Source organism: Macrobrachium nipponense, chromosome 33 (genome assembly GCF_015104395.2).
Source record: "Macrobrachium nipponense isolate FS-2020 chromosome 33, ASM1510439v2, whole genome shotgun sequence".
NCBI classification, from domain to species: Eukaryota; Metazoa; Arthropoda; class Malacostraca; order Decapoda; family Palaemonidae; genus Macrobrachium; species Macrobrachium nipponense.
In genome coordinates, this window is record NC_087219.1 from 18,064,945 (window position 1) to 18,076,925 (window position 11,981).

The window sequence follows — 11,981 nt, forward strand, 5'->3', positions numbered from 1 at the left end:
ATTTCCGACCCCCAAATCGGTAGGAATTTGACAATATTGTCAAATTATTTGTCTTAATGATTGTCTAAGGTGACTGTCTCTAGTATGGTCACGTATGTAGAAAAAAAAAGGTTGTAGCTTTACGCGATGGGTGATTGGTGTGTGCGTGTGTGTGTGTGTGTGTGTGTATGTATGTGCGCGCGCGCGAGTGTGTGTGTATTTGATTGTGCGGGTGACTGGATAAGGCGGGTTATGGTCTAATGCACACGTAAGACGAAACTGAAGAGATGGGCCATATACTTAGGTGTGGCTGTAAATATAATAATAATCTTTATATTATTTAAAATACAACAATTATACTGCTATACCAGTGATAATAATAATAATAATAATAATAATAATAATAATAATAATAATCAATAATAATAATAATAATAATAATAATAATAATAATAATAATAATAATATGAAAGCTGGAAACAGACCTTCTTTCAAACTCCTAAAGTCTGCTATTACATTCAGTAGATATAATAATAATAATAATAATAATAATAATAATAATAATAATAATAATAATAATAATAATAATAATTACATAAAGCAAGGTTCGCATCCTTCCATCACTTAAACATATTAAAATCTACACAATCTGCATAGATTTTGATGCATTATTACGGTGAAACGATCGAAAATTTCAAATAGCACCACAGCACTAAAACCCCCATTCATCATTACTGTTATTACATCGTAAATAAACCACAAAAACGCCACACGAGAGAAAGAGAATAATGTTAAAAGTCTGAAGTCAACTTGAGCAATCTTTTCTGTCAGCTCCCAGCCACTTAAGAAGCAAACTGCCGAATCACTCTGGATTCTCCGTCCATTTTTGGGGGGTCCCACTCGCGTAGTTATTCGGCCGTTGATAAAGGTTAGGACGGTGCTTTATTCCAGAGAGAGAGAGAGAGAGAGAGAGAGAGAGATAGAGAGAGAGAGAGAGAGAGAGAGAGAAGCGATGCAGAAGCGTTTACGCAATTTTGAGGGAAACAGAATATCAGTGGTAATCATGATTTTATATATATATATTTTTTGGGGGGATTTATACTCGACTGCTGTCACCGTTACCTAGTGAGTGTGTGTGTATTTGTAACACACACATACACTATATATAAATATATATATATATATATATATATATATATATATATATATACACATATATATATATATATATATATATATATATATATATACATACAAACACAATGAGATTTACAAAAAAACGGCAACTCACACTTATTGGTAACAGCTTCGACAATTTGACTGTGGTATTATCATCAGACTCGCAAAGAGAAAATAGTTAAAACCATACACAGAAAACAAAATATCAAAATATGACGATTAAAGAATTGTAATAATGCTAAAACAAAAGTATATAATAAGCTGAGGGAGGTTTATAGAAAAGGATGTACAGAGATGGGTAACAAAAATGCAATAAAACATTATGAATGTTACAATGAGCCGAGTCCTTTTTCGAGAGTTCAGAAAAAAGTAAGACAACAATAAAAAAATGGTGCAAAACATGACATTCATAACTAAAAATAATAACAAATAAAAAATAATAATCTTCGAAGACTCATTTATAATACAAAAAGCTTTCATTGGAGCACAGCAAAAGATGACAAAATTCCACCAAAGAGCGCTGATTATTGGACTGACTGTGGCTTCGAATTGTCAAAGTGGTGGGTCAGATAAATGGTGTTTGATTTTGAGCAATCTATAACCTTATGGTCGGCAATTATGTCCATCCAAAAGGGGTCACTTGACAGATATCACACTGCTTACAGAAATCAAGACATAAACGATACGAACTTTAAATCTGAGTTGTGTTGATGAATTATAACAGTATTAGAAAAATATGACTGGTGTTAGTTTGGCTTGTTTACTACGCGTCACCTATTTCGATGTGCTATAATAGATTCAAATCAGCCGTGCATTTGATGTCTAGGCCAGTCCCTTACGACGCTCTTGAGTGGCTGTTGATAAGCGAATCACAGGGCTGGAAACTCTCAGTCTCTCTCGAGAGTTCACATAGGCAGGATGTATGTTCCATCTCTCCTGAGGGATACGTCTTTTAGGAAGTTTCTTGGGACGCCGTGTTTAGCCCCTCGGGGATCAAGGTATTATATACACCCATTTCTATATTGTGTGGTCGACAAATGATCTTAATAAACGATAACTTTGTGCGGCCGTCTACTTTAAATTACCGGTGACTAGCACCTTGGAGCAGTAGGTGACGCGTAGACAACAAGCCAAATTAGTACCGTATAATTTATCTTTAGTCCAATAGAGAAAAAGAAACAAAATCTTAGCGAAAAGATTAATTTGAAAAAAAAGTAACGAGTTTGTTCAGTTGCTTAATGGCGGTGTGATGAGATCAGATGACTGGAAAATCAGTTCTTCTTATGAGCGTTTTTGAGATGTTCTATTTCAAGGCGTAAATGAACGACGCTATGAGATCACTGAAATCGTAATGTGGTTCTTCCCTGGAAGTATTGAAAGAAAGACATATTTCGGAGCGAGAAACAACACTAGAATATTAATTATTTTTTTGTTTTGTTTTACTATTTCGGCATAATTGTGCTTCTCTAATGCTATTTTCAATGAAGCTAAAATAGCACAAACATAATGCCTGAAGGAAATCAAATAAAAGTAAAAGTAAATAAAATATTATATATATTAATATATATATTATATTATACAATATATATACATATATATATATATACATACAAATATATCAATATATATACATATTTTTTTTTGATGAATGAAACAGTTATATCTCAAGATTTACATTTCTATATTTTAAGATTTACATTTCGTTTTTTTGTGACTTTTTTTGTATTAACTATTATATGCAATAGCTCAACTTCTTGATGCTCATTTCAGTTATTTTTCCCTATGGCGTCAGATGGTATTAAGATTGTTGTTGGTTATATGCTCTGAAGTAATAAGAATAATAGTAATAACAAAAACATAATGAAGGTGGGTGCCTAAGGACAAAGCAGTGTCAATTATGTTGTTTGTGGAGCAAAACATCGAAAATGAAACAATCTCGTTCGCAGCCGAAGAGAACGACTCGTAAAACCGGCTCTCAAAAACCGTGGGCTGAAACATTAGCGACGCTAATGTTAAGCGTCTCTTCAGGGAATGGTCGTAAAAAAATGAATAAAAAATTGTACATAAAAAAAGAAGCCTTCACATTATGAAAAATCTTCATTTGTCTGCCAGTTCTGTAGCTGAAGAAAATGATTCCATTGTTAGAAAAAAAAATCAACAACTCGCCGAAGTTTCTTTGTCGCAATCTAGCTTTCTGTACAGTGTATAATGCTGTATCAGACATTTAGCCACAAGCGAGATCGAATTTTCTGCACAGCGCATATTTCTGTATAAGACTCTCAGCCGTGGACATGATAACTCTCAGCCGGCCGTGATGGCCTGTGTTGTTGCGTTGCCAGACGGACGAGCATGGCTAACTTTAACCTTAAATAAAATAAAAATTGCTGACGCTAGACGGCTGCAGTTTGGTATGTTTGATGATTAGAGAGTGGATGATCAACATAGCTATTTGCAGCCCTCTAGCCTCTGCAGTTTTTAAGATCTGAGGGCGGACAGAAAAAGTGCGATCGGAGAGACAAATACATTACAGCTGAAAGTGCCTATGGCTGAACTAAGCCAAACCACACACAGCCCCTGGCCTTACTCCTTAGGGCATTATTCACCTACCTCTTCTCAGCAAAGTATTGTAGAATAAAGTGCTAGCCCTCAACCCTCTCCAGACGGTGGCTATAAACCACAGTCGACTAAACACCAGGTACATAATGCCCTGCCCATACTAGCGGGCATGCCCGTTGGGCACTTCCAACTGTTTATATTTTCTCTCGCTTTGGAAGCAGTGTTACCAGACAATCTCATCGTTCTGGCTCCTTACTTGGTCGGTCAGTATATAGTGAAACGGGTTATGGGAACAGTGTTTGCCCGTCGGGTAGTGCCCGCAAGTGTGGACAAGAGCTTACATCGACAGACTCAAGATCAGCTTTTAAAGATTTTAAATCACCCTTAACGGATTTAAAGAAGGGAACTTAAACACCAATATATATAAACTATACTTCAGTGTTGGCTGTCGGTTTCATAAGTGGATAAGAGAGTAGCTGCTGAAGGGTATATATCAGTGGCTTCTTAGAAAGGCCCAGGAAGAGTAATACTATTGATTGAAGTGAAGCAACTTTGAGAAAGGGAGAAAGTAATGGCTTGAAAAGGAGATAAAGGGGTACATTGACCAAAAGACAAAGGAATGCCTTCGTAAAAAAGGATGTATTGGTAAATGGTAAAGGTAGCCTGATAAAGGGAAAAAACAGGAGCATGGGGGAAAAGATAAAGGAATGTAAAGAGAAACGGTTAAAGTCTCAGTTGATAAAGGAGAAAGATTTACCTGATAATTAAATGAAGGAAGAAACTGATAAAGAGAAAGATGAATGTCTTGATAAAAAAATAACTGATAAAGTTATGATGGAACAACTTAACTAAGAAATAAAGACGTGATTTGATATAGATATAAATGAAATACCTGATAAAAAAAAAAGAAGTAGAAAAGTTGGAAAAGGAATGCAGAAGCGACTTGACGAAGCGATAAGTGAAAAGCACAATAAAGAGATATAATCTGAATAGTGAAAAGCACAAAAGAAAGGGATATTAAAAACGAAACTCTCTAGTCCGCAGCTTTCTTGAACTTTTCCAGCGCAGGTTTACCAGCGAGTGAGAGCCAGAAAAAAATAAAAACAAAATGCGCCACGAAAATGGCAGCAAAATGACACTGATGCAACGGAATAACATAGATAAGTGTTCCTCGTCACATTCTGATGGGAGAAAGGTAGGGTTTGCTGCCTTCCGATGGAATGGAAAATGAAAATAAAAAAACAAAATTATAGCGATTACCGAGAGTATCTGAATTGTTGGGAAATAGTTAAAGTTTGTTTGATATATATATATATATATCATATATATATATATATTATAGATATATATATGATTATGGATATATATATTATATATTGTATATATATATATAGTCTATATATATTATATATATATATATATATATATATATCTATATTTTAAACTGATGGTTTAACTTCTTGTTTTTCTTACCTCAAGTACCGCTTAGCAGCGCCTCAGTGGCATTATCGGTATGGCCTTGGCTTGCCACCTCGGTGGCCGCGAGTTAGGTTCTCGGGCATTCCACTGAGGTGTTAGAGATGCGTATTTCTGGTGATAGAAGTTCACTCCCGACGTGGTTTGGAAGTCACGTAAAGCCGTTGGTTCCGATGCTGAATAACCACTGGTTCCATGCAACGTAAAAGCACCATACAAACAAACAAACAAACAAATACCGCTTAGCAAGCAGTTTGTCCCTTCTCCAGATACTTCTTCCTTTGAATCTGTATGAAATTACATTTCCATTTTTTCTCAGGAATGTTACTAGTTAATTAGAATCTATCATCTTCTAACCTTTGAGGACGTTGATGTTTAACACTTTATGATTTCAGTCTTCGTGGAGTAGAAAACCCGCTGCAAAAATTTGTCATTTTTTAGATTTCTGCAAAGGAAACTATTGTGTCTGTCCGCTGTCAGTTCTTACAACTCACTGAGGCTAGAGGGCTGCAAATTGGTCTGTAGATAATCCATCCTCTAGTCATCAAACTTACCAAATTGCAGCCCTCTAGCCTCAGTAATTTTTATTTCATTTAAGTTTAAATTTAGCCATGGTTCTGCGTCTGGTCACCCTATGAAACAAGCCACCACCGTGCAATTGCTGAAAGTTTCATGGGCCGCGGCTCATTCATTATTACACTCGATTTCCCCGAAAAAAACTTCGGCGCATTTTTCACTTGTTTTGTTTGTTTTGAGCAGCTGGTCCAAATAATTTGGCTCCTTACTCATCCATATAAGAGGCGCCGTTTTAATTTGGACAATCTTTTACAAATACTACTTTCGACAGTACTCTTCACATCCACTAAAATTGTCCTCGTACCTGATGGGAGATTATCAGCTCGACTCATAAATTAGCTCATTGATTCTTTCCTTCCTCCGGGAAAATATTTCGCTTTTGTCTATGCATTTATATTTTATTCTTCTATATTTTATATGATAATGAGTCGTTCATTAAGCGTTTGAAAGACTTAGAAAAGACTCATCAAAAATAGCGACCCTGACTTAAGATTAAGCCAGAAGTAGTAGTAGAAGAAGAAGAAGAAGAAAAAGAAGAAGACGACTATTCTATCTTATGATGAGATTCCATCGTTTTATTATTCATCATTCGTAATATTTAATTTAAAAATAATCATAGCTTTAGACTTAATTTCCACTACTCTATCCGAGGTGTTTCGCAAATTATGTATATATATATTAAGATATAGATATATATATTATAGTATATGTATATATTATATATGATTTATATATATATATATATTATATATATATATAGTATATATATCTGTATATATATATATAGTTATTTATATAGATATAGAGATATATACTCATATATATAAATTATATATAATATAGATATATATATATATTATAATATATAGATATATATATCTATCTATATATATAATATATATATTATTATATAATATATAAATATAATTATATTGTATATATAGATTATATTAATTATTAATAATTATATATATAATAATATAATATTATTATATAATTAATTATATAATATAAATATATATATATACTTATACATATATATATATATTATTATAATAATATGTGTGGTGTGTGTGTGTGCACATGTACATACATAGTACATACTCACTATGGCCTTCAATGACCTTGCAACTGTGTGCAAGTGACGGTGAGATGCCGAAAGGAAAGAGTATCGAGGGGCCCTTCCAGCGCGCATGCGTATACAGGTATATAATTGCGACAGGTTATATCGGAGGATTCAGTTACTTCGAAGACGTCGTAAAGTGAACGAACAAAACAAGGTAGGTCGTCGACAGAGAGACAAAAAGACAGACGTATAAAGAAACATCATCTTGAGAGAGAGAGAGTGAGAAGAGAGGATAGAGAGAGAGAGAGAGAGAGAGAGAGAGAGAGCAAAATCATTTTTTGTTTTCGTTTTGGGTACCATCGGAAAGCTAACACTTTCATTTGTGAATATGAATACAATTAAACGTTAGTTCATGAGAGATATATATAATATTATATGATATATATATCTATAGATAATATATAAGAATATATATATAGATCATATTCATATATCTATCAAGTATAAACAAAGGTCTTTTAAAAACACTGTTTTATCTTTAAAACTGTTGTTATGGGCCCTTTTAATACTTGAGGCGTATCCTCTTTTAAAAACAAGTAAGAATTACTCACCCATATACATATATATTATATATATGTATATATATACATATATATTTATATATATATATATATATATATATATATATTATATATATATATATATATATATATATATACACACACACACACACACACTCACACGTTCCGTCAATCCCTGCTGTTTACCCAAGCAGTAGTGAATCAAACAATGGAAATCACATCTAATGAAACATTAGCCAATATTTATGCAATTACAGAAGGTGTTTGACTGCAACAAGCAAGCAAGCAATCGACACAGCAGTGAGTTGTTGGTTCCAAACAAGCTCCTTCGCTCGTGAAATATTTGCTGAAGGTGATTGCAGAGGCCTCTCACTGTTGCGGTTTTCGTTAACGATCGTTAATTTTGCTGTCTCTCGTGTTCTGTTAAAAGAGAGAGAATCATGATTCACTTACGTTTTATAAAACAATAAAACAGAAGTAGACTGCTTGCCTTTACTATCTTATATGAAGAGAGAGAGAGAGAGAGAGAGAGAGAGAGAGAGAGAGAGAGAGAGAGAGAGAGAGAGAGAGAGAATTAACCTCCTGCAATGCACTTGGATAGAGACTTCTTGACTTGTCGTTTAAATTTCATTAGAAATAGAGACTGTTTACTAATAACTTCTACACACTTGGAGAGAGAGAGAGAGAGAGAGAGAGAGAGAGAGAGATTCTCATGAGTTGTATATCGCTTATTTCTTTTGTTATTGTCACTTGTGTACTTCCTCCTTTGTCATATCAGGTTACAATAACCTTACAGAATATAAGTGGCCTAACTTGACCTGTTTATAGGTAGTGGGGCAAGACATAACCTGTCAAAAGACTACAATATATGAGTGACCTGACTTGATCTGTCATAAGGCATTTGTAAGAGGTCATAGTTTATAGGAGCTGTAACTACCCCAGTCACGTGGCATTTGTGACCTTTATAGCCCACAAGTGACCTAGGCCTACCGGTCCCAGAATGTAAGTGTTCTAACTGAATCATTCACGAAGCATGAGTGACTCAACTTGACCTCTCAAAAGGCATGAGCGACCTGAACTGACCTGGCTTGACATGGAACAGTACTTAAAAAAACCTGGGTTCCATAGATGGCTTCCATAACTAAACTTTTCACAGGACCTGGCAATGGGTAACTTTCAAGAGGAACTTGTAAAAATGAATAAATAAATAAAAGTGAAAATAGTTTAACGGTTTCAAAATCTATGATACTGAGTCATTTTCTCTTCATATCCAAACCACTTTCCACCTAGATGATGTCAAAATTAGTAACCGTTGTGCTGGCAATGCTGCTCCTGTCGACACTGTGCGCGGCAACGCGTCATCGTGGCGGGAAGAAGAAGCGACCGCGGCACTGTTACCCAGTAGTCCAGTATATGACTGTGTATGATGTCCAAACTGAAGAGGTTAGTGATTACTTCGGATTTTCTGTAAAGATAGGTTAATAATTGCTGAATTTGCAATCTTCTTGTGAAGATGTGTGATAGTAATTGCAAAGTGCATTACTTGACAGTAGTAACTTGAGAAACTTTTCTGAACAAAGAATTTAACTTAATAAATAACATAATTTCCAATTTTCTGAAATAGATTCGTTCTTTTTGATGAAAGAATTAATTTTATTTTTGAACCTCGAGGAGTATTACACATTACATAATTATGATTGAATTAATGTAATAAAAAAGGAAATGAACTAACAACTTTAAAACAACTTACATAAAAACGAAAAAAGTTTATTAAACCTTGTAATTTTGCAAACGTAAATTATATCTAGCAAATAACTCACAAAGTAAGCGTAGTTTGTCTTTAAAAATACAATTGCATAGTCCTTTGCTATTTTCCAAGACGCCAAGATAGATTTAACAGTCAGGGAAAAGAGAAGCAGAAAGAGAATGGCAAAGCTTGGCTTCGGAGGGAAACGATGTCGCCTTTTGGTCACTCTCAGTCTCTCTCACTCCCTCTCTTTCTCTCTCTCTCTCCCCTTAAGGTGCCAGTCTACCACACGCAGTACGAGACGCAGTACGTACAGAAACCCGTGTACCAAACCCAGCTCGAAGTCAAGCTGCAAGTCAAGTACGAACCGACGTACGTGCCCCAGTATGTCACGAACCAGGTCTTCAATACCCAGGTCCACCACCTCACCCAGTTCCAGACCGTCACCCGGACGCAGTTCCAGCCCGTGTACAAGACGCAGACGTCGGTCGTCCCCAAGTACGTCACGCAGACGGCGTTCCAGACGGTCTTCCAGACCCAGACGGCGTTCCAGACGGTGCTCAGCACGCAGGTGCAGCCTCAGTACGTCACCCAGACGGAGTACGTCACCAAGACGCAGTTCCAGACCACGGTGGTCCAGTCTTACATCACGGTGACCCAGACGGTGGAAGCTGTCAATACTGTGTGGGCCGGGGGTGGGGGTGGGGTTGGAGGTGGGGTCGGGGGTGGTAGTGGGGGTGGGGGTAGTTCCTACTCGGGATACGGCAAGTGAGGCTTATAGGATGCTGTAGGATTCTTCTCTCTCTCCGGAAGGATAAATGTGACTGGAATAGAAGAGGAGACCAAAACAGAAGAGAGAAAGGGAACCAAGATGGAATAAGCAAGTTCTTGACGCAAGGAATTCAGACCACCGTTTCCCCCGAGTCGTAATGCGTTTAAATGCTATAAATCAGGTCATCTCAGTTTATTATGTTTAAGCCTCATATTTTATAATAAAATGTGTGAAAATAAAAAAGGTATAATAAAAGATGTAAATACTTCTAATTCCTTTTTGTTAACCGAAGCCAAATAGTTTCGCTCTCGGCAACAATCTATCGCAAACAAATCGTTCGTGTCAATAGAACCTATTTGACACTAATGCATTTGGCTGTTTGCTCTCGTTGTCGATGCCCTCAGAACTGGGAGCATTGGCATCGCTGTTCTGAAACTGCTGGGAAAACTGTATGACAGTTTTGCAGTAACTGGACCTTGTAGGGGGTTAATGCCGTCAGTGCACCTGATGCGGTGCACTGTAGGCATTACTTAAGGTTCTTTGCAGCTTCCCTTCGTCCTCCAGCTGCAACCCCTTTCGTTCCCTTTACTGTACTTTCTTCCATATTCTCTTTCTTATATCTTTCTTTTCACCCTCATAGTGCAACTGCTTTGAGCTTTTCCTCCTGTTACATCTTTACAACCTTTCTACTCTCAATTTCGCTTTCAGCACTGAATGATCTCATGGATCCCAGGGCTTGGCTTTTGGCCTCAATTCTGTCTTCCTCGTAGCCTATAGTAACTGGAATGAAGGATATCTTTGTACCGTTCTGTGGGATTTTCCAGAGATCCTACATCGTACGTCCTCACTCATTATTTTGTAAGAGTGCTTATCATGAATCAAAGGAAGGCTAGCATAGAAGGGCAGTTCAAGTACTGTAGGTATACTTATCTTAGGAGTAAAAGTTTTGTTTAGAAACTTTAAAAACATGCCTGTGAAGCAAAGAGACAGGACATCAATCATCACTAAAATACTTATATAAAAATTTTATTTCGAGTTGAAACGAGTTCCAACAGGAAGTTATTGAAAATGGTCGATGCAAAAGTGTAGAAACTGAATTTAATTTGAGTTAAAGATCAAAAACTATAAAAAGTAGTACTAAGTACTGTAAAGTTGTTTTTTTTCTTTTAACGGATGTGCAAAAACGAAGCTGTCAAGAAATTAAAATATCTAGAAAGGCTGATTGTCTATCTTCGTTGTATTCTATAGTGAATTTAATATTTGGCTTAGCCTGATTGATAAAGTCCTAAAGCCTTTCAGTCCTTTATTAAAACATAATTTGTTGCTGACAGATTTTTGGACTTTATCAATCTGGCTTAGCCAAATATTAATTTCTCTACAGAATAAGAGGAAGGAAACCAAATAGTCTTTCTAGATATTCTTATTTCTTTTCCCTTCTTTCTCTCTCTGATGGCTTTGTTTCCCTTCTTTTTTACCGACTGTAGATATTTGCAACTTCTATAACTATCTTTTTAATCAATTAACGCTAGCATTAATTTTATGTTGGTTATCTTTTAGTTTGAGAGTGAGACGCTAGTCTTGAAACGTCGCCCCATATTATGTTTAAAAAAAAAATCTTAAAGACTTTTGGCTTATGCATTTACCTCCCTCAATTTGTATATACTAGCAAACTTACCTATCTACGATGATTGATAAAATACGAGTGCAGAAGTGAAAAATTATATGTACTATTTGTTCAGCAATATTAAAATAAGGGCGATTACACGAATAGTCTCTCTCTCTCTCGTAATGTATTTAATTCAAGGGACGATCACTGAACGCAGAGAAATTCTTATTCATTGATGTTTCCCCTCTTTTAATGATATTTCTCTCTCTCTCTCTCTCTCTCTCTCTCTTAAAGTAAGTGAAGGGACGATCAGTGAACGTAAAGAAGTTCGCATTCATTATTGTTTACTCTCTTTTAATGATTCTATCTCTCTCTCTCTCTCTCTCTCTCTCTCTCTCTCTCTCTCTCTCTATCTCTTTAAAGTAAGTGGAAGGACGATCACG

The 11,981-nt window shown here is 35.8% G+C and overlaps 1 protein-coding gene across 1 annotated transcript; it reads left to right on the forward strand.

Annotated features, from left to right (window-relative positions):
* Positions 1–7,008: 7,008 nt before the first annotated feature.
* On the forward strand, positions 7,009–9,932 carry LOC135202776 (MHC class II regulatory factor RFX1-like). Its single transcript, XM_064232238.1, has 3 exons — positions 7,009–7,046; positions 8,704–8,856; positions 9,435–9,932. The coding sequence occupies exons 2-3, from the start codon at positions 8,704–8,706 to the stop codon at positions 9,930–9,932; spliced, it is 651 nt and encodes a 216-aa protein (XP_064088308.1). The 5' UTR covers positions 7,009–7,046.
* The last annotated feature ends 2,049 nt before the right edge of the window (positions 9,933–11,981 follow it).

Excerpts from the sequence above, each read along its gene's own strand:
- LOC135202776 (XM_064232238.1), top strand. The coding sequence starts at position 8,704 with ATGATGTCAAAATTAGTAACCGTTGTGCTGGCAATGCTGCTCCTGTCG. Across the intron at positions 8,857-9,434 it reads ATGATGTCCAAACTGAAGAG|GTGCCAGTCTACCACACGCA; the intron begins GTTAGTGATTAC and ends TCTCCCCTTAAG.